Source organism: Megalops cyprinoides, chromosome 15 (assembly GCF_013368585.1).
Source record: "Megalops cyprinoides isolate fMegCyp1 chromosome 15, fMegCyp1.pri, whole genome shotgun sequence".
Lineage (NCBI taxonomy): Eukaryota > Metazoa > Chordata > Actinopteri > Elopiformes > Megalopidae > Megalops > Megalops cyprinoides.
This window is the reverse complement of record NC_050597.1, coordinates 29,825,719-29,853,080: the sequence shown is the minus strand read 5'-3', so window position 1 is coordinate 29,853,080 and position 27,362 is coordinate 29,825,719. Positions and strand designations below refer to the sequence as shown.

Genomic DNA, 27,362 nt, shown 5'->3' with positions numbered 1-27,362 from the left:
TCTCCCTTTTTGGAGTGGCTTCACATTTTGTTAACTGACTAAAAGAATAAAAAGAAAATCCACACTGAACTCTCCAAGTTCTGCTGCAAAACAGAGCAGCCAGGATCGTTTCTGAAAGCAACAACAAAAAAAATTGACCCTGTTGAACCTGTTCTAACGTTGCTTCACTGAATACTTATGAAATACAGGACCAATTTCAAAACGTTGCTCCTAAAGTAGAAGTTGTTAAATAGGCTTATGCTTTTGTATCGGAAGGACCTCTGTGTTGCTGGGAGGGGAGGCGTGGGAGTACAGAAGGCTTCCTCAGCATTTTTTGAGACTCCTGAGGTTTTTGCTGTCTACCACAGCCTGGGGTGAGCGTTCAGGACCCGGGACAGCAACAGCCTCCCAGACAGGAACCTGCACCACCAGGTGAGGCCTGTTGCCTTTATTAGGCATGTTACAAAAGCACAGCAGTGGTTCCTTCAGGGAGAGACCTCCATGGATGTGGACCCTGTACATTGTGGCTCTTCAACAGGTATTTTCTGTTGTTGTTTTATTTTATTTGAATCTCACCCTATACAGGGGAAAGAAAGTGTTTGGTGGCCCAGTTCACTGTTCTTACTTGTGTATGTCTCCGATCCAATCAGAACCTAGTAAGGTGGCCACACCTGTAACCTGCCCCATAAGATCATAATACTCCTAGAGTTGGGGAAGAACAATCACATCGGAGCTGGTGTCAGCTTTTTGCTAGAGATGCCGATGGCTGGGAGACAGTTTGCGAGGTTTTACCCAGGAATCAGTGACTCCATCTCCAATTTAGATTAAAATCTTTGTCTTGCATTACAGCAGGGGCTGGTGGTGAGTGGGTGGGACTTAGCCAGCGCAACATGCGGTGCTGAGCATATGGGCTCCTCTCACTGTTGTCCTGGTTCTTTGAAGCTGCTGGCTATTACTGGTGCCGAACGGCTTTGGCTCATTTTCATCGGCCTCCATTACCTATCTCCATCCAAAATCAATTATGCTGGTATCGCTTATCTGCTGCTGATTGTACAAGCTGTTCCACTGTCCCCATTGCTCTTTCATCATTTCATAAATTAATACATACTGTAAATGATCTGGTTTAAGCTTGTCGCTTATCTTGTTTCAGTGATTAAACTACTTTGTGTGATTTACAGAAATCTCTGCTCTTTATTTCCATATGCATAGCAGAAAAGGACATAGAGCATAATGAAATTGGCTGGTGTGATTGATACATTTTCCATTCTAGGTCCATCATAGGGAAAACCTGTTGTGTCCTGATGGACGCTGGGCTCAGACATTAATTTTACAGACCTTGGAGTGACAAATAAAGTTCAACTTCATTTGTGATGACATGCTTTAGGTTAACACAGTTTCTTCTTGGCAGGCAGCAAGACAAAGGAGGGAAGGACACCAGAGCAAAGTGCTTTATACTCAGAGGATTATATTACATCCAAGTGTAACCAGTCTCTTACAATACATTGGCTGGTAGGAACCATGTATTCTGGGAGTTCTGTGCATGCTATAGACATTATGTCAGTCATGTGTCATTCTTGTGACGATGTTATGCAGGCATTATGCCAAGTGTTCCCTCAGTTTCAAGTACATGAGGGTACACCATGAAACCCCTAACAAATGAGGCTAAGCATTAAAGGACCACCTCTTCGCTGTGACAGAATCTTGGCCGTGCTTATGCTTGCGGTACAAATTAGCCTTAGTTTCCACTTTCGTCTGAGCTTTTGGATTACATCCTCCATTGGAGCTTTTAATACTGGCCTCATTATGCATAAGGCCGGACGCTCTGCTGCTGACGTTACCTGTTCAGGATCTTGGAGACTTTCTCATCAATATTCACTCTGCTGCTGGCTCGTGAAAGATGCAGGGAGTGACACCAAGGACGATCGACCGGCAGGACAGAACCGCACGAGGAGTACAAGGAGGAGCCTTGCAGGAAGTGGGTGGGGCCAGTGCTGAAGAGGCGAGGCTGAGGGGGGCTGCCAATTGGTGAGGGACTGCAACCACACTGATGTGTCACTCAGTGGCAGAGCAGAGAGAACTGTTCTGTTAAGCTGCCCCATCAAGCTAAGAGGTAGAGACAGACCATTACACATTTATACACAGTGCACAGTTGCAGTAGTAACAGGCTATAAACCCCTTCACATTTGGTAAAGGAATCATGTTTTTTGTTGCTGTAGAGAGAGCCTCTGTGCAGCATTGAGCTCCATGCACAGTGTGTTGATATCAGTTGTGCTTCTGCTGTTTCCTCAGCCTATAAATAGCAGGGCCATGGTGCCCATGGTGATGAGTGCGGACTCATTCATGAAGTCCATCCTCAGTCGGCGCTGTGTTTTTGCATTACCACCACATGAGGGGGAGGAGGGGTCCCCTCTAGGGCATACCAACGCGCTGAATTTCTGCTCCTTATGGGGCGCCATTTGTAAAAATATATACAGATTTATCCTGCACAGTTTTTGCACATTTGACATTGTCAAATGTAAAAAAAAATGCAGTACAATTTTAAACTGTCACCTTTTCATATGTTTACAGACAAATTGATGCAAATCTGTCAAAGTCTTTTTCAAGGGTAATATTTTTCATTAATGAAAAATATGAAATAACTTGTGTAAATATTAGTAAAGTATTAAATGTAAATGTTAAATGTAAATGTTAAATATAAATATAAATGTTAAATATAAATGTAAATGTTAACATTTAACATTTACATTTATATTTAACATTTACATTTACATTTACATTTAACATTTACATTTATATTTAGCATTTAAATTTAACATTTACATTTAACACTTGTATTTACACAAGTTATTATTTCATATTTTTCATTAATGAAAAGATGAAATAATAACTTGTGTAAGAATTAAAAATGTATATCTAACTCTTCTTCTCCTTCAAAGGGCGGCGGTGTAGCATAGTGGTTAAGGAGCAGGACTCGTAACCGAAAGGTTGTCGGTTCAATCCCCGCTGGGACACTGCTGCTGTACCCTTAGGCAAGGTACTTGCCCACGATTGCCTTAGTAAATATCCAGCTGTATAGATGGATAACATTGTAAGGAACTGTAACCTATGTAAGTTGCTTTGGATAAAAAGCAACTGCCAAATGAATAAATGTATGAAAAAGTGACAGTTTAAAATTGTACTATTTTTTTTTTTAATTTGACAATGTTAAATGTGCAAAAACTGTGCAGGATAAATCAGTGTATACATTTTTACAAACGGCGCCCCATAGCTCCTTGGCGAAAATTTAAACTGGTGCTTGAGTGGAGGACTGATCCTGTTTGTGCTGGGAGCTTTGGCCCTGTGGACTTTTCCCAGCGCTTACCACAGAGACACTCCTCTTGAAGGAGACTTGTTTGCACAGCTGCTCAGAGTGAGGGAGAAAGGGCAGTTGGGAAGGAGGGAAAGTCATGAGACAGGTTTACCCCTAATGCATATCAGAGCAAACACCCCCCCCCACAGAATACTATCAGTTAAAGCGGGCAGGATGGTACGTATGTGTGGGCATCCTCATTGGTTAGAACCCATGTGCTATTTGCTCAGGCCCATCTTTATTCCAAGATGCACCCAGATATACTTCTTAAAAGTAAACCGTTGTTAACGGTAAACCAGAATTAATTTATTTTAAAAAATTTTTCTTGATGGGAGTGTATTCAGTGCAGGATACATTTGGACCAGAGGGGTATGGCTGAATTTCAGGAGTTGCTGCAACAGAAATCTAACCTTGTGGTCTCTGGCCTCACCTGAAAGCCAGAGATGGCTGGTTGAAGCAGACCCTGCCCAACAGGAGCAGTAATGCCCCACCCAGTGCCGGGGCCTGCAGGTCAGGCCCACAGGTGAGATTCCAGCTCCACACACAGGCTGGTCCTGTAGAGGCCTGAGAGGGTGAGGGTAAGCGTTTTTTCTCAAGCCTCAACCCTCACCCACCACCACCTCCATTTGCTCCATTTCTCTGTCCATCAGAGTTGAGACTCATGTCCCCCAGCTACTCTCATCTCAGCTTCCTCTGTATTGCTACTGTGTAATTCACTCAGTAAAATCCACCTGATATTAATTGCATGCTTTTTTTTTACTCTCCTCTTTTCAATTGCTGCCAACTGAGATCCAATCACGGCTGCATTTTTGAAGAATTTAGTTGTTGTTAAAGGAAAATGAGGATTTATCTTGTTGCAGCATTTTGTCGAATGGTCTCTGGGCAGGTGTGTGTGCCTACCAGCTGTGGGGGTGGGTCCAGGGGCACATTTAATCAATGGGGATGGGCATTTCAGTGGAGCTGGGGCCCGGGGGTGGGCCAAATCGGCAGCAGACTGGCAGCACCAACCTGTTATAGCAGACTGTTTTTAACGTGCTTTCTATAACATTCTTTACACAAGGGGTAGCAGCCAGCTCATTGTCAGAGTGCATGTATTTGAACATAGCCAATTTGTTCTAAGCTCTATAAGACTGTGCTCATCTAAATCATGCAATCACTAAACTAATTGATCCATTCCACTCTTTTCTGTTGGTTGGACAAAAAAATGTCAATTGAGTATTGGTATGAGTATTAGTTAGAATTTGTATTAAATAGTATTAATCAGTACAGTAATGACCAAGCTTGGCAAGACAGAGGATGTGAAGATGGATACAGAGGTAAAATGCAGAGCTTTAGAACAGTAATCTGGCTGGGATCACTTGTTTATTGACTATTGTTGGAAGGGAACATTCTCCTGTTATCTATTTCATAAAATTCTGCCCGTTGCTATGGCATTGAACTACGAGCAAACTGTTTAAGCCCTAAAGCAATCTCTCATCAAATTCTGCATTATCCTGTCCCTGGTTATTTTCTGGTTGTGTGCGTATGTGTGGGGGGTGTTGATTTAAAAGAGGATTAGTTGTGTCACGCTAAGGTGTCTATTGGTTTCCCACTGATCTTCTGAACTATTTCAGTAGGATCAGTGACCGATTAAAAGCCAGTCCTGTCACTTAATAGGCGACAGCATCACCTGATGAGATGACAGGTCTGCCGACAGTGCATTATCACAACAGAACCTCATCTGTTCCTGAAACTGGACAAATATTTGATGCACTCAGTAAACTGTGAGGTTAATTCCTGTGCATGCATGTGCCTGTGTGTGTGAGTGTGTGCATATGCTTGCTTGTGTATGTGCGTACACGTATGTGTATGTGTGTGTGTGAGTGAATGAGTGTGTGGCTGTCTAAGGGACAGCATAGCAAGGGTGGACTATATTTTTTAAGGGGCCAATGTACCATGCAAAGTTTGGTGGCATTGGGAAGCAGTGCGATTCAGTGGTAAGGAGTAGGGCTCAGGGCTCCTAACCCAGAGTTTGCTAGTTCAGTAGCAGAGCCCTGCTTTTGTACCTTTGGGCAAAGTACTTAACCTGGATTTCCTGAGTAAAATATCCAGCTGTATAAACGCATGGCATGTAAAAATCCAGCTGTAAGCTATACAAGTCATTCTGGGTGTCATGGACTAGGTTCCACTCAGCTTAAACACACCGAAGAAACTCCAGGAGACCGATGGTTCATTTCCATGAAGTTTTACTTGGCATATTGTGAAAAGACGTTGCCTGAGCCGAAGGGAGAAAAGAAAGGCGAGGAAAGAAAGCTGGAGACTACTGCGAGATCGCATGTAGCAGATCACTGCATGACTGCTTCCTACTTCCTGTGTTTCCCAGAATGCACTAGTGGGTGCTATGGTTACAGAGTACACAAATAAACTGTACAGCTGAGATAAACTAACACCTTAAAACATAATATTAACTATATTTTCAGGCGGCATGACACTCCCCGCTTGGGGTCTTTAGAGAACCCACATTACTTAACAGAATCAGTCTTTGGAGAAAAAAGAAGAACCACTTCTGTAACGGGTCGGGAGAAAGTCTTCCTGGTTCCATCCTTGGCGACTTCTACTTCAACTTTCCGAACCAATCCATCTTCCCCTGGAAAGGTTTTTGTGATGATGCTCATAGGCCATTGATTTCTCTTTGCCTGATTGTCTTTCAGGAGGACGATGTCTCCTTCCTGGAGGCTTGGCCGTTTTCCTTGCCACTTGTGCCGAAGCTGTAATGTCTTGAGGTATTCGTGTTTCCATATGTTCCAAAACATGTCTGCTAGGCCCTGAACCCGCTTCCACTCCTCTCTGACGAGGTCCGCTTCCTCAAAGCTGCCTGGCGGAGGAGGTGGTGCAGCCCCTGTCTTAAGGGTCAGGAGCATTGCTGGGGTGAGGATGAGAGGCGATTCCGGATCCGATGACACAGGGATGAGCGGTCTAGCATTCATGATTGCAGCTACTTCGGCCATGAGAGTAGTCAGAACCTCATGTGTCAGGTGAGACTTCCTTTGCTCAAGCAGCATGCAGTCCAAAATGCGGCGGGCGATGCCAATCATTCGTTCCCACGCGCCGCCCATATGGGACGCGTGGGGTGGGTTAAATACCCAGGTGCAGCTCTGTGTATCCAGGTACTTCTCCACACTGTTGAAGCCTGGATTGGCCTTGTCCATCTCCAGCTCATGGGAGGCGCCAATGAAGTTAGTTCCGCAGTCAGAGCGGATCTGCTTTGCGGGGCCCCTGACTGCAAAGAACCTCCTTAAGGCGTTGATGAAACTGCCGGAACTCATTGTCTCAATTACCTCGATGTGAACTGCCCTTGAACACATGCATGAGAACATCACAGCCCATCGTTTAGAGTTGGAGACTCCTCCTCTTGTGCGGCGTGAGACGATGTCCCATGGTCCAAAGACGTCGACACCTACATAGGTGAAAGGAGGTGCTACTTGTAGCCGTTCTGCTGGCAGGGCTGCCATCTGCTGATGTTCGGTCTTTCCCCTCAGCTTTCTACAAGTGATACATCTGTGAAGCAGACTGCTGATGCAGCGTTTAGCTCCCACGAGCCAGAACCCTGCAGCTCGAATGGCACCTTCGGTTAGATGTCTCCCTTGGTGTTTCACTGCTTCGTGATAGTGTGACACAAGCAGGGTTGCGAGATAATGTCGGCCAGGAACGATGATGGGGTGAGTCTCGTTCACGCTCAGACCTGACTGTCCAATCCGGCCTCCTACTCTCAGGAGTTGATCTTGGTCCGTGGTGGGGTGCAATTTCCACAGGCTGCTTGAGGATGGAAGGTTGGCTCCCAAGTTGATGCACTTAAGCTCCTCTGTGTAGCACTCATTCTGGACGCTCTTCACAATGCACACTTTGGCCCTTAGCAACCCTTCCTCTGTAGGACGACAGATGTGCCACCCCTGACACCCCTTTTGGGTAGAGTGGGCAAAGGAACGAGCTATGTGGATGAGGTGCGCTACGGCTGTGAGGAGAGTGCTGAACTTAGAGAAACGCTCAAAGCGTTGTGGGTGTAAAACGTCTCTGGTAACCTGAGTGAGACTTGTCACCACCTGAGGACGCACTTCCGTGTCGGTGTCAGGGTCAATTAGATTGTAAGCCTCTTGAAGCTCAGATGAATGCAAAGATGCATCATGGAGAAAGGCTGGTCCTTTGAGCCAAGTTGTGCTGCTAAGCAAAGCTGGTGTCACGGTTCTTGACCCGATGTCAGCTGGGTTGAGGTGCGTTGGAATGTACTTCCACTGACCAGAACAAGGTGATTGATGGATTCGCTGGATCCTGTTGTGTACGTAGACATAGAATCTTCTTGACTGGTTATGGATGTACCCCAATACTACCTTACTATCTGTGTAGTAGGTGATGTTGTCAAATACTGTGTCCATCTCTGTGACTACCATCTCGGCGATCTCAACGGCGAGTACTGCCGCACAGAGCTCGAGTCTCGGGATAGTCAAACCAGGCTGAGGGGCCAACTTTGTCTTCCCGAAGACAAAGCCAATCTCAGTCTGCTCTTGGTGGCTTGTCACCTTGATGTAGGCCACAGCTGCTATTGCTTTGACTGATGCGTCTGCAAAGACACAGAGTTCTCTTCTCAGACCACCTGAGGTGGAGAAAGACGTATAAGGACGTGGTATGTGGAGACCCTCTAGATCTTGGAGTGACTGTTTCCATCGAGTCCACTCGATCTCCATGTCCTTGGGAAGAGGTGAGTCCCAGTCCTCTGCTTGTGTAGTAAGTTCCCTGAGTATCAGTCTCCCATGAACCGTGATGGGTGCGAGGAACCCTAACGGGTCGTAGAGGCTATTCACAGTTGAGAGTACCCCTCTGCGGGTGAACGGCTTGTGGTCGTCCTCAATCTGAAACATGAAGGTGTCTGTACGCATGTCCCAGGACAATCCAAGGCTGCGTTGGATGGGCAAATCATCGACGAAGAGATCTAGGCTGTTGACGTCCTTAGATCGATCTTCGGACGGGAATGCTTTGATGACTGCAGGTCGATTTGAAGCAATTTTGTGTAGCCTGAGGTTAGAAGCTGCAAGCATCTTCTGCGCTCGCCCAAGAACGCTGATGGCTTCTTCCTCTGTGCTGAAGGACTTTAAAGCGTCGTCAACGTAAAACTCACGATCAACAAATCTTCTTGCGTCACTGCCATAGTCAGCCTCGGCTTCCTTAGCTGCCCGTCGCAAACCGTACACTGCAACGGCAGGAGAGGGACTGTTCCCGAAAAGGTGGACCCGCATCCTGTAGTCCACGATGTCAGAGGTAGGGTCGTTGTTCCTATACCACAGGAAGCGGAGAAAATCACGATGTTCCTCCTTCACGACAAAGCAGTGGAACATGTGTTCGATGTCAGCGGTGATCGCCACCTGCTCCTTCCTGAACCTCATAAGGACACCTAGCAGGGTATTATTAAGGTCAGGGCCGGTGAGCAAAACGTCGTTGAGCGATACTCCCTCACATGAAGCGCTGCTGTCGAAGACTACACGGATCTTATCCGGCTTCCTCGGATGATACACACCGAACAGGGGCAGATACCAACACTCTTGTTCAGGCTGTAATGGCGGTGCAACTTCTGCGTGTGCCTTTTTGAGCATCTTCTCCATGAATTCTAGGAAGTCAGCTTTCATCTGTGGTCGTTTTTCCAATGAACGCTGGAGTGAGACGAGACGGTCGAACGCCTGTTTCCTGTTGTTAGGCAGCCGCTGTCTCGGCGACCGGAAGGGTAATGGTGCAACCCAGCTTTTGGAGCTGTCCTGATAGCACCCAGCTTCCATTATCCTCAGAAACTCCAAATCTTCCATGGATGGGGCGAGTCTGTGGTCGTCTGGAGTACGAGCGAAGACGGTCTGCCCCAAGCGGTCTCCAATGAGCGTCGTTGAGCTGCAGATGGAAGTTGGTGCTGGATAATGTTGATGTTTAGGTGCTTGACCAAATACCTCTTTCACTATGATGTGGTTGTTGCATGGCTCAAGATGACTCGCACGACCGTTCTCTAGGATGGCTGTTTTGTAACTTCTCACCTCGAGTGGTCTATGAGCACCTCCAAGACACACGTCACCGACGACGACCCATCCTAGGTCAAGCCTTTGAGCAAACGGTGCATCTCCTGGGCCACTTATCTGCTCTCGGACCTTGTGGACCCGTAAGATGTCTCTGCCCAGTAGGAGGAGTATTTTGGCGTCCGGATCCAGTGGCGGAATCTTGTCGGCGATGTGCTTCAGATGGGCGTGATGGTAAGCTGCGTCTGGCGTAGGGATCTCAGTGCGAGCATTAGGGATTTGGTTGCACTCGAGGAGTATAGGCAGAGGAATGCTTACTTTCTTATCCACTGGCTCCACAGTGTAACCGCTGGCTCTCCTCCCCGCTGTCTCTGTACGTCCCGCACAGGTCTTGAGTGTATATGAGTAAGAGCCCCCGGAGATCTTGAAGACCTCAAAGAACTCTGACCGTGCCAGGGAGCGATTGCTCTGCTCATCCAGTATGGCGTACATTCTCTTGGACTCTTCCCTGCGTCCGTTAGGGAACACACTGACGAGGCAGATCTTAGCACATGCTCTGGCGCTCAATCCTTCACCACATACTTGAGTGCACGTCGACTTGACCTCCTGGTTATCCGCTTTGTCCTCCTCCCCGCCATCCTCTGAAGTGGAAGGGGACGACTTAGATTTCCAGGTAGGTGGATAGGGGTGAAGTGCCGTCACATGAGCGGTGCTCTCGCACTCTGTACATTTTATCTCTGCGGTGCAGTTCTTTGCAAGATGCTCTGTGGAGGAACAACAGCGAAAGCAGATGTAATGTTCTTTCAAAAGCTGTTTGCGATCATTTATGCTCTTCTTGCGGAAGCCTCTGCACTTCCTCAGAGGATGGGGCTTTTTATGCAGAGGGCAATGTTTGTTTGGATCGATTCGTTCTGTGCTTTCTTTAGAATCAGCTTTAGCAGCTCCTGAGACCTGCGTCTTGTGAACATAGACGGATATCTTTGCGGGCCTTTCCCACTTGTTCTTCCTCTCTGCAGGAACTTGCATGAAGAGGTTGAAGCTTGGGTCAGTGCGAGCTCTTGCTTCTGAGGAAATGAAGTTTACCAACACGGAGAAAGGTGGGAAACTAACAGAATGTTCTTGTTTGTATCTTGTACCGAAGTAAAGCCACTTTTCTTGTATGTTGTATGGGAGTTTCTCAATGATAGGCCTAATTCCTCTGGAGGTATCCAAGTACGACAAGCCTGCGAGGTAGCCGTCTTCCTTGGCGGCTTGTAGCTCTGACAAGAGATCGGCTAACTCCCTGAGTCTCTGTGGATCCTTTGTTGTAACCTTTGGAAAGTTTTCTAGTTTGTTGAACAGAGCTTGTTCGACGGCCTCTGGTGAGCCGTATATTTCGTCGAGGCGCCCCCATGCCATGTACAGTCCAGTGGCTGGATTTCTGATGTTGACTGTTTTTATGCGCCTAACTTGTTCTGCCGACTCTTTCCCCAGATACCTGGTGAGGAGGTCGAGTTCTTCTGCGGCGGACATGTCTAGATTGGCGATAGCATTTAGAAACGATGACTTCCAGGCCCAATAGTTCATTGGTTGGTCATCATATGTGGTGAGGCCTGACGTCACCAGGTGGTTGCGAGCAAGGTATTTGATGAGGTCTCCAGTGGATGCAGAATCATCATGGCTAGCTCCATAAGACATCCTGTAAACGGGCTGGTGCGCAGGAGGTGAGGGATCCTGTTTGAAGTTCTGTTGCGGACGTCTTCCACAAAGCTGACGATCTGGAGAGAAGTTAAGGGGCTGATTGAAGCTTTGTTGTGGCGGTGCCCCACTGGTCTGCGAAGCCTGAGGAAGCTGGTGTGGCTTAATGTCAGCAGGAGCAGCAGCTTGCGTTTGACTCGCATTGAGTGGGTGGGGTGTTGAGGGGATAACGTTGTTTGGTTGAAGAGGTGGAGGATGTAGGGTTAGCGAAGCATTGTCGTTCCCTCTTTCAACAGATAAAGCCCTGCTGCATAGGCTGGCTTGTGCCCACACGTAGGCCGCAATACGCTCGTCTTTGACAGATTGGAGAACCAGGCTTTTAGCCTCACTGCGTACTTCAAAGCCCATATCTTGTAAACCGGCCACGAGAGTATTAGCTTCTGCTATGGCAGCATCCTTTTCTTTTTCATCCTTTAACGCATCAAGATTGGCTTGAATACGTGCTTGCTCTACTTTAAGTTCAATTTCCTTTTGTGAATGTGCCGCTCTAGCTTGCGCTGCTTCGGCTTTTGCCTTTGCTTTGGCGATGGCCATGCTAATCTTTGTGCTGGACGATGAACCAGATGAGTGACTGCTCCTTGAGCGTACAGCCTCAGACTGATTATCTCCATTTTCTTTAGTATTGTTGCTACGTTGTGACATTGTGACTCACTGCGTTTTTAATATCAGGAGAAGGGAGCTAATATGAAGCTGACTCGAAGCTGTAGTGTTAGCCGCTTATCTCTTGTTACTGAGTTGCTCCGTAGAATGGCAATCTTTGCGTCCCTCGTTAGCTGTATTGCCGTCTTTTCACTGTCATGGACTAGGTTCCACTCAGCTTAAACACACCGAAGAAACTCCAGGAGACCGATGGTTCATTTCCATGAAGTTTTACTTGGCATATTGTGAAAAGACGTTGCCTGAGCCGAAGGGAGAAAAGAAAGGCGAGGAAAGAAAGCTGGAGACTACTGCGAGATCGCATGTAGCAGATCACTGCATGACTGCTTCCTACTTCCTGTGTTTCCCAGAATGCACTAGTGGGTGCTATGGTTACAGAGTACACAAATAAACTGTACAGCTGAGATAAACTAACACCTTAAAACATAATATTAACTATATTTTCAGGCGGCATGACACTGGGTAAGAGCATCTCCTAAGCAACAGTGTAAATCTCATGTGTCACGGGTGTATGGCAGTCATGTTCAGTACTGTCTTGAGTTATTCAGACATTTTTTATGATCTGGTCCTGGTCTGGGTAACCTCTTGGTCATAAAGACAAGTTATAATGAGACAGAGCACCTATGATTTTTTTTTCTTCACATCAACACTTACACAAAAAACCAGCCCGCAAACACCCATGTGTTTCGAACACCTCTCCAAGTGATGACTTCATAGCAGCATCCTTTGGCCAAACTGTTAGCAGTGTTCTGTCCACCACTCTTCCAAGCAGACAACAGGTTTACTTCCCATGGAGTGAAGCCTTTTAACACACAGGCCAGGTCTCTGGGTAACCTCCCATGTGATTTTTGTAAGGATCTGTCCATGCCGACTTCGCACATTATTTGCCCCACCTGCTCTGCTGAAGTTCTCCCTTAAAAAGGTGACCTCCAAATCCCAAACGGAAGCTGTGACTGAAGACCTGGCAATTTAAAAGACTTCAGTTGTAGGCTAATTATAAATAGACAGGGCAACAGGTAATGAAGTTCCTGTTGTGGGCGAGGTGCGATTTAAAATCTGAAATACTTTTGAGATGGTTTATCCTACATTTCCAGAACTGTATTCATTTCAGCGACGGGTAAAGCATTGTGCGGCAAATTGCTGCTGTGTAAAATATGATTGTATTCCTACGCAACGGCAACGCATCAGATCTGGGTAAACAGTGCCGGATTATTGCTGTTCTGGTGCACTGTCGGATAAATTCAAGGCAGCATTATCATGGTAATAGCAACTTTTAGATCGTTTAGCCCATGACAGATCTGTATATTTTGAGGCTGCTAAAAATACCCACAGTCTGACATATCTCAGCTATACACTGTGGGAGGATATCAGTAGTGTCAAGATCTTAACTAGCGCTGAATTATTCTATGAAGAAGGTGAAAGGCAGCCATAGCCATTCTTTACACACCGCACGTGAAACCAGTAACTGTTCTCATTTCGTCCAGTTACGGTGTGTAATAACATTAATAATTAACAAGTAATTGCATGTGGTCTGATATCACTTATGCACATTTATGGGTTTTGTGGGGGAATTAAATTGTTTATGTCAACCTTATTGATTTTTTAAACCTTGAGATCCCCAAAAGAATAGACATGAAGAAAACGATTTGCCAAGTCCCAAGATTATCGGGACAGAGCTACACAATCCATGCCAGTCAACCGCCGGCTTGAACTGTTTTGCATTTCTACAGTTCTTTTGTACCTCTCGTAATTAAATGCATCATTATCTAGAAGCAGGCAGTGCTGAACTGTATTTTCAGACCTGCGGCGTGCATAGTTCGACTTTCAGCGTTTGGCTGGCTGTTAATTAACTTGACGGGCATACACGCTCACCTTTATGGGGTGTAAACTACCACATTCGTCTTTCTGCGTTTGTGTCCGGCACGAAAATAAGATCATTAGCATGAGTGCTGAGAGCAACTTCGCTCGCATGGGTCGCCTACACAAATTAGAAGATCGAAGATGCAACAAAAACGGAATAATGGCCGCAGAGGTTAACACGTTCAAATATTGCTCTTGTTGAAATGATGAAAGTGTTATATAAATATTTGTGCAGCTCATATAAATATATCACTGATGTGCGTAAAATATTGTGAATATGCAATACAAAAGCAATATACCTTTATTCTGTCTGCTATACTTGAAATGTATTTGTCATGTCCAACAGCTGATTTACAGTTTAAATAAATGAATTAAACACTTACGTGTGTGAAATGATTTTACTTTGTTAATATTGTCAGGGCCCCTGCTGGCTTCCAATGAATATATTCTTTCCTTGGATCTCAAGGGAGCCCATTCAAAATGTGAGTGCATTATCTGACTCCAGTTGTTATGCAATATTTTGGGATACAGTAGCTTTCGTGGTTTCATCTACGCATTATACCTTCAAGGGTAATCCTTGGTAGGGGCCGAAAATATTAATTCTTACAGAAGCGAATATATTTTGTTGTTAAGTTATTTTGCTGTTTCAAGCAAAACTTCATGTATATACCGCGGACGCGTACATAAACTACTGTACGGAATACAGGCGTCAGTTTAAGGACGTAACAAAAAAGGTGTACAGCCGACTGAAAAAGCAGTGGCAGGATTACGGGGGTAACTTCAAGATCCGCGATCTCTTGAGAACGCGCGGACAATGGGGAGAGAGGAGAGCAGTGCGTTCAAATTCCGTCAGTCCCGGGCGAAGTAAAACGCGCCACGTGCCCATGCAATTACTAAACGCTTAGCCACGAATATTGGAATTGAATGCATCGGCCACATTTAAAACATTTAATCATATAATAATCATATGCCTTTAGCAGAACTGTGAAGGGAAATCGCCATAAGAGCAACATATTGTGAAATTTTAAATGCTCCTAAAAATAAATATATATAGCGTTTGAGGCGCACCTGAGACCAGAAGTGAGTTCGGCACGCGCAGTTCTGTAAAAGCCGTTGTGCACCCCCGGCGAGACAGCGGAATTCGGCTTTGCTGTTCAAGAATAATTCTAACTCAAATGATATATAATCGTCGTCTAATTTTACTATAGATAACTGCTTAGGTTTTCATTTTGGGTGTATCGGAACAAAACTTGGAGCCGCTTCAGGACCAGCAAAACAGCGTGGACTCACCGTGTGCGGCGCGTTTCTTTAGCTGAAGGACTTGGACGCGTGAAGGAGCGCACTAGAAGATTAAAAATAAATACTTCGCGGGTTAGAGGGTTGCTGTTGTCTGCTATATTTACTTTTTTTATTTCATTACCGCTGCAAGAGGATAATAAAACCTCGAGTACCGGGCTCTTAAAAAAACATTTGAATTTATATCTAGCTAATTTAACGTTTGAATTGTCATAGAGATGAAGGCAAAAAATAGGGAACAAAGCTTGTCAGATTCGAGGGAACTGGACGGCTCCTATGATCAGCTCACGGGTAAGTGAATGGATACATTTCTACATTCCTGCAATGAAAGGTGCAGTGTATTTGGAGCTAATGTCGACATTTCGAAACTTCACGCCGCTGTATACCTTGTAAACTCTATGTGTATTGTAGTACGAATCCGCACACCCCCTCGACCTGTTAGTGTCGGATAAAATAGTCAGTTTCGGCAACAGCTAGGGTGGCTAGCTGTAAGCGCACCCCGGGAATGTGCGCTGTAACCACAATAGTGCGTGTCTACGAACGGCCACCTTAATTCTCAAGTGTATCCTCTATTTCCCAAACGACATTGCATCTTTTATTGTACCTGTATGTTTGCATGCATGTTTGACTGTTCATTGAAATTCGCGGCGCATTTTGTTGACCTGGCTTATTATTGAAGTTTGTTACCTTAATCTGGGGTGTCAAGATTTATCTCGTTAGGGTACGTAAATACACGGACATGTCAAAACATGCTGTCGGTTATATGGTCTTTTTTGCATCTAGAATGAAAGTTGTACTCAACTAAATTAGTTGACATAAAATCCACTGACAATGGACTTAACTCACTATCGTCAGTAGCCTACTAATAGATTGATCTAATAAAATTGCGAAAGGAAGAACATCGAACACGCCCGCTCAAACCACACATTTCATCAGAACGTGGAACTCTTTGGACCCATCTGACCGAGTATTTTCGGAATAACAGAAAACCTGCAGTCAATATAGCCTGGTGCTAAGTGATCTGTTTGGCTTTGTGGCAGTCCTGGACCGATTTGCATTTATCACTGGTGGGTCTGTGGACAAGGGTTGTACATGGTGATGAAGACATCTTTCAGTCCTTGAAGGAAAATCTTAGGACTTTTAGTGGTTAAAACCATTTCCCCCCAAAAAGGAAGAACGTGGCCTGTTTGGGTTACGTCAATGCATTCAATATTTAAACAAACGTCCGTTACTAAAGCAGTCACGAGTTTCCATAAAAGTAATACCTCATGAGTTCCATAAATGGTAGTATTTCATATGGGGAAGATACAAGATATTGTTAAATGGTGTTTGCACGTTTTCTTGAACAGGAATGAAAAATAAACCATTCCTGGACAAAAATTTGTATTATGAAAAGCATAAGCACCAACTTTCTTAGGTAACGCGCATTGAGATGCCTCTCTCCAGACGTTTTGCCGGGGGGTTTTGTTGGGCAGTTCAGTCAAATTTCTGCAACTGGATTCAACAGCCGTTAAAGCTATTTGCAGGGGCTCTGGATTATCGTAAATGAGGGTATTGGTGTTGCAACCTAGAAAAGGAGTCTGTGACGCTGCAACAAAACCGAATGCGCTTCGTCACACCTGCCTTGCGATGCAAGTGGTTGAAGCCGCACCGTCAGAAATCTCAAAACTGTGCGGGGCAGAGCGAATCTTACCGCTGTGACAGCAGCGCCTAACGATATGCTTTTCTTGCGAGGACAGCCGAAGCCACGGAGCATGGCGAGTTTATACTGGGGCAGAACTGTAGGCTTTGTTTCGTCCTCAACGCTTTGAGTGAGATACAGTGAGACGCATGCCGAAAGACTTGATGGTGCGCTTCCCCATGGCGAGTGATTGGCAGCGTCTCCGGGAAGCCGGTGCGCCTGGAGTCTTTCCGCCCTTGTAAAGCGCCGGAGAGGAGAAAGAGCGAGAGACACAGTTCAACAGCGGGAGTGGGCGTTGCATAACAAAGCCGAGTTTCTCGCTGTCTCTTCTACCCTTGCACTTACTGCGAGTTAGGTGCTTTAAAACTAGTGAAGTACCCACTGCATGATGAATAAGAATAATGCGATGTGGAACGCTGTCATACTCAGTGTCCTTTTCTGAACGCCTTACGGAATAGTTTATACATTTGTCTCTGTGCTTAATCAGTGGACAGATTACATTGTCCATTTAAGACCACTGTGCAATTACACTGTAAAGTTTCATAAAAACAATATAACAAAGTTAAAAAAAGACATACAATCATATAAATAATTAATAGACAACACTAATTAAAAATAATTCAATATGGCTGGTATATTGAACCTTATTTGGCCAATGAAGGCTCGGTCTTATGTTTTTTTCAAACAGTCACCCGCTGAACTAAATCTGGTATAAATTCAGATGTATGATAAAATATCTTGCACAGGGTCTGGTAGTGTGTGGATGCAATACCATCACCATACAGTTGTCAAGGTGATGCTGTTGAATATTTGTAATGTTCATTTCCCCACATCCTGTTAATATCTGACACTAATTAATTTCATAGGTCATTGCAGCTCTGGCATTGTTTAATCAGAGATGATTGATCCCCTGTTTAAGCAAATTTTTTTAGTGCAGTCCAGTCCGCCAGCAGCCTCTACACCAGGGAAAATGATTGGATTCCTTTACAGTCGAGTGGGCCTCAGAAATGAATGGTTTCCCAAATAATTACCCTGAAAGTAATTCTTATGGTCGTGCAAAGGAAATCAGATAAACATTTTCCAGCTTCGACATTTCCAATACCACTGATCTTGAGTTAATGATGGTAATCATCGACATCCCAGGGAGATTTGCTTCAGGGCTGTAGATGTTATTGAGGTGGTAGTTCATGTGCTGGCCCGCACTGCACCAGAGGTTTAATCTTTGGACTTCCCAACCCAAAACAGCCAGGCATTCCGTATTGCACGACAGAGGCCTTCTTTGCCACAGTAGCGTTTAATGGCTGGCTTTCAGCCTTCTTCGCTGAGCTCTCTTTATTCCTTGTTCCTTTCATTTCTTTGTTCAGCCACAGAGTCTAAGAGACTGTTTTATTTTAGGAAGGTCTCAGCTCCCAGTTTTCACATTTCCGCTCCCCAATCAATTCCCTCTCAGTGGGGCTCCTTCTTTCTTCATAAGAGATCAGCCTCTGTAAAGGTCCTCTTGAATTTTCTCTTCCCTTTTTTATTCTTTCGGAAGAACTGATTACTTTCCCGAATGTAAACTGGAATGGTAAGATTAAAGTGTCTGGAGAAACTTTGTGTGTGAAAGCATGTTTCACACTTTTCATTGAACTGAAGAGTATTTAACTATTTTGTAATATAGAATGGTATATAGCATTGTACGTAATGTACCACCTATGTACATACAGTACATGGGTGGAACATATGGTTAAGTTTTATAAGGTTGGAAAATATGGAGTGCTTAATAGATTTGGCATGTTATGGCCTGGATAAATAGGATATGAATGATATGTTAAAGTTTAGTGGGATAAGCATACTAGGCATGATATTGTCAATAAGGTTTTAGTTCATCTTCAGTGAAGTATTTTTATTATTTCAGCTGAATGTGTCAGTTAATAGCTAGCTTGCAATCTGTAAGAATGTTAAATATAAAACAATTAAAGCCACATTCTGGGAAATTTTAATATTGCAGTAATGCATTGTATGTTACCTGTTCATGTCACTCAAATTTGGGTGAGATACAGGACATATAAGGTTGGGTTGTAGCAAGCAAGTGCTTACTGAAGTCAGTAAAAACCTGTTACCTCCAGTCATCTTTGTGTGTGTTTACTGCATACTGAGAGCAACATGAAAAACCCAACCTGAGACTTGATGTTTTGGTTATTATAAATTAGATCATGACCTAATGCTGGTTGGCAGTTGTGTTGTCAGCTAGGTTAAGTATATATATATGTAAAAAGTAACATCAGTTTACTTGTCATGTTTTATTTGTGCTGTGTTTTGTTTTTCTTCAGGACTACTTGCCATTCACAATTGGCTTCAATGTTAAATATTGTATGATATCACTTAAAACCCTATTTATAGAAGCCAGTCAAAGCTTTTTCACCTTTATGGTGTGTTAAAAGTTGATGTAGTAATGATTGGTGTTGTAAAATTATTGATTCAACATATAATGTCATAACAAGCTACAGATTGTGAGTAGCCAATAAAAGTTGATGGGACTGTGTAACACTCCTAATGTGTGCATGTTTTACTAGGTAATTAAATTGTAGCATATACCATACCGTTTAGATGAAATTTTCAAAGAATCTCTCTTTTTGGCTCAAGCCAGCATCACTTTGTACTGTACATATTGGCTAGCTGAAATGTTGCAACATCATCTTGGTGAGGGAATTGTAATTGATCTGAATGCATTTTTAAAATAAACATTTGTATATTTAAAAGTTTGCATGTTTAATCTGGCTGTAAAACCATCAGAAGTGAAATCTGGCCTTCTGGCTGGGGTTCTGTGTGGTCAGGAAGGCATACATGATTAAAAAGAGATGCTGATGAAGAACAAATGTTTTTATGCCACTAACATCACAAACTAGCTGCAGTTAGTTATATGAACAGTCAACTGTACTATTAATACAGTAACCCTGTTAAATGTGACATGCGTCTGGCTTGGGCCTTGGCCGTGGTCAGCTCCAGCTTTGCCCGGTTCTTGTGAGGTCAGGCCCCTGCAGAGCACACTGTCCCACAGCCCTGTTCTGATGACCTGCCCCTTCCACCCTCAGAGCAGGTCTCTCTAACTGTGACATGCTGGATGTCACTGGCTTGGAGAGACCCATTTATCAAAACAACCCAAGCTAATTAGCCACCCGCCATGTCCATTCAGCTCAATGGCCATCTTGAACATCGTTCGTTTACGCAATGCATAAGCTCACTCGTTGAAGAAGATGCACGTTCCACCCCTATGGAGACTCCTGTTAACGGACAGAAGATGTGTTCACTGTCTCCATGCGCAAGCCAGAAATAGGATTCATATATTGAAGTGTGCTGACATGCTTGTTTCCCACAGAATGCAGTTTCATTCATCAAAATGATGTGAGCTAATTAGAAATGCAGGCAGAGCAATTTACATTCAGATGCCAGTTTGAACACCGTCCATTAACGCAGCAGAGTCCCTGGCAAGCGCTGTTAGTGTGGATAGAAATCTGTGGCAGGTTTTGGGGTGGGTGGGGTGGGTGAGGGTGGGGGGGACGGGGGGACGGGGGGGGCGTGCAGTTGGTGAGTCATCACTGCCTCTCTGTGCTGCGGGTACGACCAGCATTTGTGTGGCAGGGTTGACCTGAGCTACAAAGTTGACGTGGGCGTTCTCACATACCTGAGGGGGATTTTTTTTTAAAGTGGTGCCTTTTTCATTTGAGTACATTCCGTTCTTCCACAAATAGCTTCCTCACAGCCTACTGTATCTTCTGCCATTGTGAATTTGGATGTACCAAGCCGAGCGGTCATAGGGGTAATTATGGAAATGATGGCTCTAATTTCTTGCATCTCAGATGTGTAGCCTGCTGCTGATATCATTCAGGAACATTACACCCAGTTTGTTTGCAAATACTTTTGTAAACATTCTTGTTTTTTTACCCCACTAAAGCAGTAGGACTGGAGGAGGTGGGACTGCATTCTTTGTAGGGTGTATTAACAATAGCAAAGTGGTCAAACCCAACAGGTCGCGTTCTATCCAAATATTCATTTCAACCATTTGTACTGCTGGATCTTTACTGATGCAATAGTGGTTTATTTACCTTGCCCAAGAGCAGTGTCCAAGTGGGGAATTGAACCAGCAACATTTTGGCTTGTAGCCCTTCTCCTTACCACTATGCCACACTGCTGCCATGAGAAAATAATGAGAGGGATGACCACAATAGTGACAGTGATTTGCTGTTTCTCACCTTATGGCATACCCCATGCTATACACTTGTGTGTGATATACCATACTGCTACACACCTGTCAGCAGCTGAAGTAACTTGTGACCAGTCAAGAGTTCCTTTGCAGCATCATGAGGCTAATTAATTAGCTACGAAGTCTCCACTCTCCCCCTCAACTCTACCCAAACATCTGCTTGTCTTACACAAACTTCTGTACTCAGTAGATATGAATTTCCATACGATCAAAACATGAAGGTTGCGTTTGATGTCGTTACTGTGGTACTTTCATTTGGCTTGCAGTCCAACAAAGGGATTACATTTGGCCACAGTCCAAGGCTGTTGACCCCCCCTATTTAGACATCATAAACAGGGAAAAGAAAAGTTGGAGATGGGGATGGGGAAGTCATGCTGTTAACAGCTGATGAGGAAGTGGTGAGTGTGATGGGACTGGTTTGTCTAGGTTTGATTAATAGCGTATTAGGATTAATTGTGTAAAGGATTGCCTTTGTTTGGAACTAAGTCTTTCAGAAGGAAACCTGAAGCAACTGAAAGCTCCTTTCTAGAGGTCAGACTCGTAACATTGGCCTGGATATTGCAATATAATAGTTGCATGGACTGTAAAGGGAGATTAACATCTGTGTACAGTGAGTTGCAAGTATGCTGCAGACAGAATGCACTGGATGTTACACAGAGAAGTTTAGTGTTGCTGCATGAGAAAACCTGCAGTGTTAGGGTCCATAGAGTTGCTGGACTGCTGTAGCCACATTACAATGGGAATTATTGCAACCATGCTGTTGAACAAGAGCAGGAACTATAGAAGTAAACAGCATTATAAAATTTAAGTATGCTGGGCATGACTGGACCACTTTTGGGTTTTTTGGGGTCTCAGTGGAGATTTTTTTTTGGTCAGTGGAGATTTGGGATGGAGGTGGTGTTGGTTACCTCATTGTTGGTTACCAGCACTGCCCTGGAGCACACTGAGCAGAAGGCAAAACTGGCCAACCCATCCGTCTCCTTCGCTTTGACGGCCCTTTAGTGGGGGGCAGAGGAACTCATCGGGCCAAATTGTGAAGTGGCCAGTGGTCCTTTGAAGAGTGGGGTCTGCACCCTGAACGCCAGCCGTGTCTAGAGGACAAGAGAGATACTGGGGTCACAGGAGGAAGAGGATGAAGAGGGTTGTGTCTGTGCAATCATGTGTGTGTTTATGTGTGTTGGTACCACAGTGAACTATTGAAGAGCTAGGTATGATTGGTAGCTTTCTCATGTTTACCCCCATGTTATTTTGCCATGGAGTATTACTGTAACAGAGGCAGTACACACTAACATTTACCCCACCTCACTCTGTCTGGACTAATCGGCATCATGTCCCACTGTGATGGGCACAGGCTGATTGGAGCAGCACTTTATTCTTAAAAGCCTGCCAGTGGTTTCATATTGTTACACTTGAGATGATGGGAGCAGGTGTGTGTGTGTGTGTGTGTGTGAGAGAGAGAGAGAGAGAGAGAGAGAAAGTGTGTGTGTGGAAGGGGTGGGGCCACTTTTTTCAAAAGAAGAACCTGAGTGTGCCTTCTACCTCAACTGTGACAGGAAGATAAGTACTCTTCTAGTGTTTGCAGGCTTACCGTGAAGCTGTACTCTCTTAGCTGAGTGAGAGGATTGACTCACTTAGTGACAGTCTGGGGTTTCTTGAGTGGGGAGGAAATGGCAGTCCCAGAGCCGGTCCAGATTTACTCCTACACACAGTCCAATATTACACTTACACACAGTCCAGTTTTACACTCACACAGTCCACTTTTACTCCTACAAACAGTCCACTTTTACTCCTACACATAGTCCAGTTTTACACCTATACACAGTCCACTTTTCCTTCTACACACAGCCCACTTTTACTCCTACACACAGTCCACTTTTACAAGTACCCATAGTCCAGTTTTACAAGTACATATAGTCCAGTTTTACTCCTATACACAGTCCACCTTTACTCCTGCACAAAGTCCTGTTTTACACTGACACACAGTCCAATTTTACTTGCACACAGTCAGCTTTTATGTGCACACAGTCCACTTTTACCTACACTCACTCCACCTTTACTGCTTAATCCACAGCCATAATACACAGTCAATTATGACTACAGGCAGAGACAGTAACCCACCCTCCCTGCCACTGGTAACTATAGTTCTAGATCAATAGCCACTATATCATATGTTCCCAAAGACTTCATCACTGGCCCGATAATTGGAATGAACCTCCTCCTCCAAAACAGAGCAGTGTTCATTGATAATTTAAAAGGTCTCTGACAAGAAGCACATTATTCCCACACCTACCCAAATTGATTATTTAGTTTTGTTTTTCTCTCTGTATTGCCCAGTGAATTCACTGTCAGTGTTTCAGCCAGTTTGATTGATTAGAGAGCTTATTTATATTGCCCTTTGAAAATGCAGGGAAAGTTCTCTCAGCCACTTTTGTCTTTGGTCTAATATTGGATCCTTCCTTTGGCTTCGGTGTTACTGCAAAGAGGAAAGGTTTATACGGCCATTTTTGGGTTATTCTCCCTATATGGCTTAACCTTGGGTCTCAAAAGGCTGGTTTCATATTTTGAGTCAGCAGGAAACCCCTTGACTGTATATCTAACTCTGTTTCTCCTTCAAAGGGTATTGCCTCACAAGTATATGCCACTGTTTTTGCAAACAGAGGGGCCTTGGTGTCATTCAGAGATTTCCTTCCTGAATTTATTCCTTTTTTCCTAAATATCCTAAGCGCTTTAGTTTGTTTGAGTGAATAATAAGGCTTCAGACAAGGACAAGGACAAAACAAGGACAAAAAATGAAGTGCTGCTTTAACACAGTTCTGTGATGAAAGGGGGATTAATCTGTAAAACAAAGATGATGTCACATCGTTCTTGATTACCACTGAAGTGCAGGACAGGACACTGTATAATCATACAGAAGTGAGACTGCTGCAGATGACAGCCTGTTTACCATTCACTGGATGTGTAGTGTGTGTGTGTCTGTGTGTGTATGTCTGTGTGTCTGTGTGTTTGTGTGCATGAACGTGCATGCATGTGTGTGTGTGTGTGTGTTCGTGTGCTTTCTGTGTGTTTGTGTGTTTGTGTGCATGAATGTGCATTTGTGTGTGTGTGTGTGTGTGGGTGGGTGGGTGCACCCCTGCAAACAAATATCTCCACAAATATATGTTGAACAGAAAAGCCATCATTATTCATGCTGAATTGGCCTGCCTTGCTGATGTCAACACACATGTGTCTAGAAAAGGTCACACTAATGTTTTCTAGGTCACACTAATGTTTTCACTAATTTTCACACAAGGCAATCAATTCGTTACTGTCCTGTCTGTAACACACCTCTGGGCAAAGCTAGGGCCAGAAAAGGGCAATTTTTCACCTGTTGCAGATCCAGTGCTATGAAACATAATCCTATCACGATGCCCGAGGCTGAACAATGAATATCTTATTTATGTCACACAAAACCAGCAAAACCAAAATGGGGTAACCAACACAGACTCCTCCAAACTGAGAAACTATCCAATCTGTCTGCTGGGCAGGCCAATGCTGAACATAGCCCTGGTGGCTGCTTAGCCAGTCACGGCTGGTAGGGGCAAAACTCCTTCCCCTGTTCTTGGAGGACACAGTGTCCAAATCTCATGGCATCTCTTGAGCCCGTTTACCGGAAAACAATAAACAATTAGCGTAGACACCAGAGCTTTGTGCCCAGTCTGCAACATTGATCAGAGAGGAAATGGCCGAGGCCCCTCACCAAACAGAGGCAGCTATGTATATATGTATGTATAATATAAGAACATACTGTGCCGTAGCTATATATCTATAGATATATACACTCTTCTGCCTTCTCCACTTTCTCATCAGGCTCCTCATTATGTTACATTGTTGTCATTTAGCGCAGCGTTTCCCAAACCTCTCTTGGAGGACCCCTTGTCCTGCATGTTTCTCTCCCTGCTCCAACACAACAACGCAGGTTTGTTGTTAAGCTGCCTCAGGAGTTCCTAAGGAGTTGGTCATTTGAATCAGCTGTGTTGGAGCAGGGAGAGATCTAAAACATGCAGGACAAGGGGTCCTCCAGGAGAGGCTTGGGAAACGCTGATTTAGCAGATGCTCATATACAGAGCGGCCTACATAGCTTACAATTTTATCCATTTAGACAGCTGGATAATTACTGAGGCAATTGTGGGCTAAGTACCTTTCCCAAAGGTGCAACAGTAGGGCCCAGTGGGGAATTGAACTAACAACCATTTAGTTACAAGCCCTGATCCTTAGCACTACGCCATACTGCTGCTCACCATACCACTCTGTTCTCATTCTTCTGGCTTTCTCTTGCCATGAACTGCAGTGCCTTGGCAGATAATGTATGGAGGCAAATGTTAACCATGTAATTTCATAAGTGTTATCTTATAAGTCTTATAAGTGTTACGTGTTAACCATTTAATTTAATACACAACACTGTATGAATACAGAGGTCCCTGGAACAAAGGAAGAATGTGTAAGGAAAAAAAATCCATTCCTGATAGTCAAACTCTGAAGTGCATTACAGTTAAATTTAATTTTGAATTGTTTTCACATTGCTCAGAGCCCACTAAATGGAAGTCCACGCATGTTGACACTCATGTTGTAAGCTCTAAGCTCTACGTTTTGAACCCATGTTTTCTAAGTTGTAAGTTCTAAGTGGTGAACTTGTGTTTTCTAAATTTTAAGTTCAAAGTTCTAAGCAATGAATTCATGTTTTCTAAGGTAATGTAACAGTGTTGTACTGCGGGGTTCTTCGGATTGTAAAAGTGTAGTAAGGAAGGGACTTTTAACCATCCCTGACACTTATCACCTAAATGGGTGATGCATGGCAGCAGTTATGCACCGGCATGCCCGACACACATCAGTAGAGGCAGTCAAGCAAAGATTAATTAAAGCCATTTAAACAGGAGATAAAGGGGCGAGGTTAGATTGACAGCCGGTTCTGAGTTTTGCAGAGGCTCTGGGGTTTGCATTTTACCGCTGTGGAATTTGTAATGATCGCTGGGAGAAAGGCACTTGGCTTATGTCATTGGTAGCTCCTTCAGTTCAGTGTCCCCATCCATCATTGCTTTTTTTTCAGTTGCTTCAATCAGAGGAGTGGCCCCTCTTGGCCCACCAACACCATGTTCACAAGTAACCCAGTCTTTTTTGGAGCCCCTCTTTCTAAGGCACTTACCTCGTTTATCTTCTGGTATCAAAAAACAGCAACAGGGAGATTTTAATGGGTGTTGTAGATACAGAGGTCAGCAATGTAGGCTAAGTAACAAACATACCTTTAACCAACACTAGAATCTAAAAAAATAGCTGAACTTTTCAGTGCACCCCTGCTGCCTTGTCTAAGCACACTGTTGTATTTCAGCAGTGATGGACCCAGTACACAAACGAAGAAACACAACTACAGCATATGTGGCAAGGAGTGACCATGAAATTCTTATATATAGGGATTTGGGGTCATATTTTTGCAACTCTTACTCTAATTTTACACTAAATTTAGAGGATCTGAGATGGATTGACCCTGATGGTTATATTACTATTATTATTATCATTATTGACTGCAGAAGCCCCAGGAATAATTTTGCTGCTGTTCCCCTGTTCCCCTGCCCCTCCATTCTTAATTCTAGGCCTCAGCTCGCCTGTCACAGGACCCCCCTTCACCTCCGGCTACAGTCCCCGATGGCTCTCTGCTATAATTGCCCAGAGAGAGAGAGACGGATCAATCCAAATAAGTTTACTTTCAGGCTGCATCTTCAGAGGGGTGGGGATCGTTAATTGAAATGAGCTCCGCACTCTCCTTTTCTCTGTAAATACAGATTCATTTATAAATGCTTAGTCTGCAGTGAGGGAGGGGGGATGCCTGTGGAATCTCTATGGGGGTGTGCATCTCATCCCCTGGGGACAGTGCGCATAGTGGCTTCTGTGCTTGGGCCACTGCCCACCCCTGTCACTGGCCCTTGCTCACTCTTGCTCACCCCGCTCTCTGCAATGGCTCGCCATTCTCGACCAGCCCTACCAGCGCCTGCCGGCATCCAGCAAGGCCTCCACCTTGGAAGGAAAACCCAGGGAAAGTATTTAGTAAGCCATACCAGGCATTTGGAAATTGTAAGGGCTATTTACAGTTTACATCAAACTGAACACGTTCCCTGTGGTTGCCTTTCAACTACTCGAAAGACTGTTTTCCCAGAGATCTTAAAATTAATTTAAGCTCCAACTGGATATGCATGTGAAATGCTAAATTGTAAAGCAAGCTGTCGATAATCTCTAAGGGAAAGGCTGTGAAGACTGCAGATTCCCATTAAATATGGGTAAATACTGGATGTGGTGGTGACCCGTGGGCTTTCAGAAACATGTTTTTCTTTAAACCACATTGGAAATGGTGTACATCTTAATCATGTAGTAATGTGTTGACAGAAATCCTAAATCGCTGAGATTTCTGCTGAAAAGTGACTGCAGCTCTTAGCATAAAGATGGAATTTCACCCCCTGTTGTGTTTGTCTCAGGTTTTGAATATTTACAGCAACGTGTCACAGGCCT

At 44.4% G+C, this 27,362-nt stretch overlaps 1 protein-coding gene across 1 annotated transcript in view; it reads left to right on the top strand.

The window, feature by feature from the left end:
• The first annotated feature begins 15,110 nt into the window (after positions 1 to 15,110).
• LOC118789729 (Kv channel-interacting protein 2) overlaps positions 15,111 to 27,362 on the top strand; it is a 171,778-nt gene continuing 159,526 nt past the window's right edge. Inside the window, exon 1 of the mRNA XM_036546302.1 lies at positions 15,111 to 15,195. Within this exon, the coding sequence (XP_036402195.1) occupies positions 15,123 to 15,195 (73 nt within the window). The 5' untranslated portion in view covers positions 15,111 to 15,122. The remainder of the gene's footprint in view (positions 15,196 to 27,362) is intronic.